The sequence below is a fragment of the Pyxicephalus adspersus genome, chromosome 1 (assembly GCF_032062135.1).
Source record: "Pyxicephalus adspersus chromosome 1, UCB_Pads_2.0, whole genome shotgun sequence".
Classification (NCBI taxonomy): Eukaryota; Metazoa; Chordata; class Amphibia; order Anura; family Pyxicephalidae; genus Pyxicephalus; species Pyxicephalus adspersus.
The window spans coordinates 32,594,723-32,597,278 of record NC_092858.1 but is presented as its reverse complement, the minus strand read 5'-3'; the positions used below and the strand labels follow the sequence as shown (position 1 = coordinate 32,597,278).

At 36.6% G+C, this 2,556-nt stretch overlaps 1 protein-coding gene across 1 annotated transcript in view; it reads left to right on the top strand.

Moving 5' to 3' along the window:
- The first annotated feature begins 1,871 nt into the window (after positions 1–1,871).
- The window catches only part of LOC140321746 (keratin, type II cytoskeletal 75-like), a 19,664-nt gene continuing 18,979 nt past the window's right edge, over positions 1,872–2,556 (top strand). The window contains exon 1 of the mRNA XM_072398536.1: positions 1,872–2,547. Within this exon, the coding sequence (XP_072254637.1) occupies positions 1,960–2,547 (588 nt within the window). The 5' untranslated portion in view covers positions 1,872–1,959. The remainder of the gene's footprint in view (positions 2,548–2,556) is intronic.

Sequence of the window (2,556 nt, the reverse complement as noted above, 5' to 3'; positions counted from 1 at the left end):
TGAAAAACAGTGGATCACTTTTGGTACAGAAATCTAGACATCAGTGTAACGCTCAGGTGGTTAATCTACACTCAGTACTCCATAAACACAAAAAAAAAAACTAAGCAATTTTGTAATTTAATAAACAGAAAAAACTGAAATATCAAAAGATGGACAACAATCGAAAAACACAATGATGTAATGTACATGCTTTCAGTCAAAGTAAAAAAAAATGACTCGTCAGCATACAAAAATTAAGTTTAAAGCTCTTTGTAGTTCATCAAGAAAAGATCCCCAAATAACAAACATATATATTAAGTGTACAGAATGACAAAAAATAAGGTTTCAGAATCGGTCAAGGTCAGGTAACTAGTAAACAATTATGTAAAAACAATAAACATTTTAATAGTAATAGTTAGAAATAAACATTCATGGAAGCAATTTTCTATTCATAAAATGACTTGATATTTTATTTCCAATGCTATTTACATTTCAGCTATGGTTGAAAGTTCCCCAGTAGAGAAACCACTGTTAATCAAGTTTAAATTACCCTAAAAGAAGTTTAAAGAGTCATGTGGGGTGTGAATTCTGAAAACTACACTTCCAGAGAGAAACATATTGGATCATGTGCAGGATTTGATGCCTACAATAATTATGGAGATAACTAAACAGTACCTCATGATGTGAAAAGATAAAATAGTTACCACTGTCTTACTGGTTACCTGAACAAGCATCATTTTTTCTTTTATCATTGTTCATTCTCTGTGTTTTCCCTGGTAAAAGCCTTTATGCAGTGCTTTGTTTATATGCCATGTTTATGTTAGGATTTATTAATATAATATACATACAACAGTGACACATCACAGTAATGCTAATAATGTTCTGGTATTCAAATAGTAAAAAAATTTACTTTTTTTTGTCATTGTTATTAAAGTTGTGATGACACTGCAACCCATTTACAGAAACATGTAACTTTTCCAAAAGTTTCTATATAGTCCACACTACCAGTTCACCTATATACACTTTTGCATTTCTTGTCCACCAATTTTCTGGTCTATTGGAACCATTGCAAATGCCCAGTACTGCTAGGTAGGGGGGACCTGATGATGGAGTGCTAGGTACTAAGCAGCCAATCGCCAGACACCTATCCAACATGGACAGTGATGTAATCAAACCAGTTACACATACAATGTTATCCATTTTGGAGCTTGCAAGATTTGACTTCTGGCTCACACAGGAGAATGAAGTAGCAAAGGAGAGCAGGACAGTCATTGTCTCTTTTTTATTTTTATATCAACTACAAAATGTTCTTCCATGTCACTAGTACTTGTACAGTATCTAAAACTAATTTTGTAAAATATTAGTGTTCTGATTTCATTACTAAACACTAGTACAAACAGATTCAACAAAATAAATCATATTAGTTAGGGAAACCTATGTTATTCTAGTTATTGCATAAACACACTACAACAATCAGGTTTATCAGGAAAAATAATTCAAGCCTACATTTATATTCAATGCACATGTGGTAATCATTAATTTTACCTGTGCTACAATTATACATCAAATGTGAATGCGTATTAATGATCGTGAGAACATTTCAATAAATCCCCAAAGGCTTATATTTTTAATAAAGCACACTGGAAAATTATAGGACATCATTTAATTTATATACAGTAACTCTTGATCTATTAACATATCCTTAAACAGATACATTGATGTTGATTAAATAAATTGAGCATTGCAAACAAAACAATATTTCCCATAGGTGTGATCAGTTTAGAAGATTGATGGTTGGCTGCCAGCTTTGCCAAACCCACTATTGCATTAACCTGGCCTCCTGACACCCATGCAACCAAGCCCAAGTTTTTCAAACAGATAAATAGGGAGATTTTGGTCTCTCAGTGCAAAGGGGCCCAGTCTCCTTCGTCTTATCTGTTTCTTTTGTTTCCTCTAAACTTCACCCTTTTAAAAACCAATATGAGCAACTTTAGGCAAAAGCAAAGTAGTGGTGGTAGTGTAAACAGGGGCTTTAGTGCCTGTTCACTAGGTGGAGGGAGATCAGGTGGCTCTCGTTCTTCAGGCTTTGCTTCACGAAGTGTTGTGAACCTTGGTGGAGGAAGGAGAACTGCAGTGTCAGCTGCATCTGTACGTGTTGGCTCAAGCTATGGTGGAGGAGCATTTGGTGGTGCAGGAGGATTTGGCGGTGGTTTAGGCGGAGGATTAGGCGGAGGATACGGCAGTGGTGGAGGATTTGGTGGTGGTATAGGTGGTGGTGCAGGCGGAGGATACGGCAGTGGTGGAGGATTTGGCGGTGGTGTAGGCGGAGGATACGGCAGTGGTGGAAGCGGAGGATTTGGTGGTGCAGGAGGCATATTTGGTGGAGGTGCAGGAGGAGGTCCAGGCTTCCCTGTATGTCCTCCTGGTGGCATTCAGGAAGTAAGCATAAACCAAAGCCTTTTGCAACCACTAAATGTGGAAATAGATCCAAACATCCAAAAAGTGAAAACTGAAGAAAAAGAACAAATCAAAGTCTTGAACAACAAATTTGCAAGTTTCATTGACAAGGTAAGATTT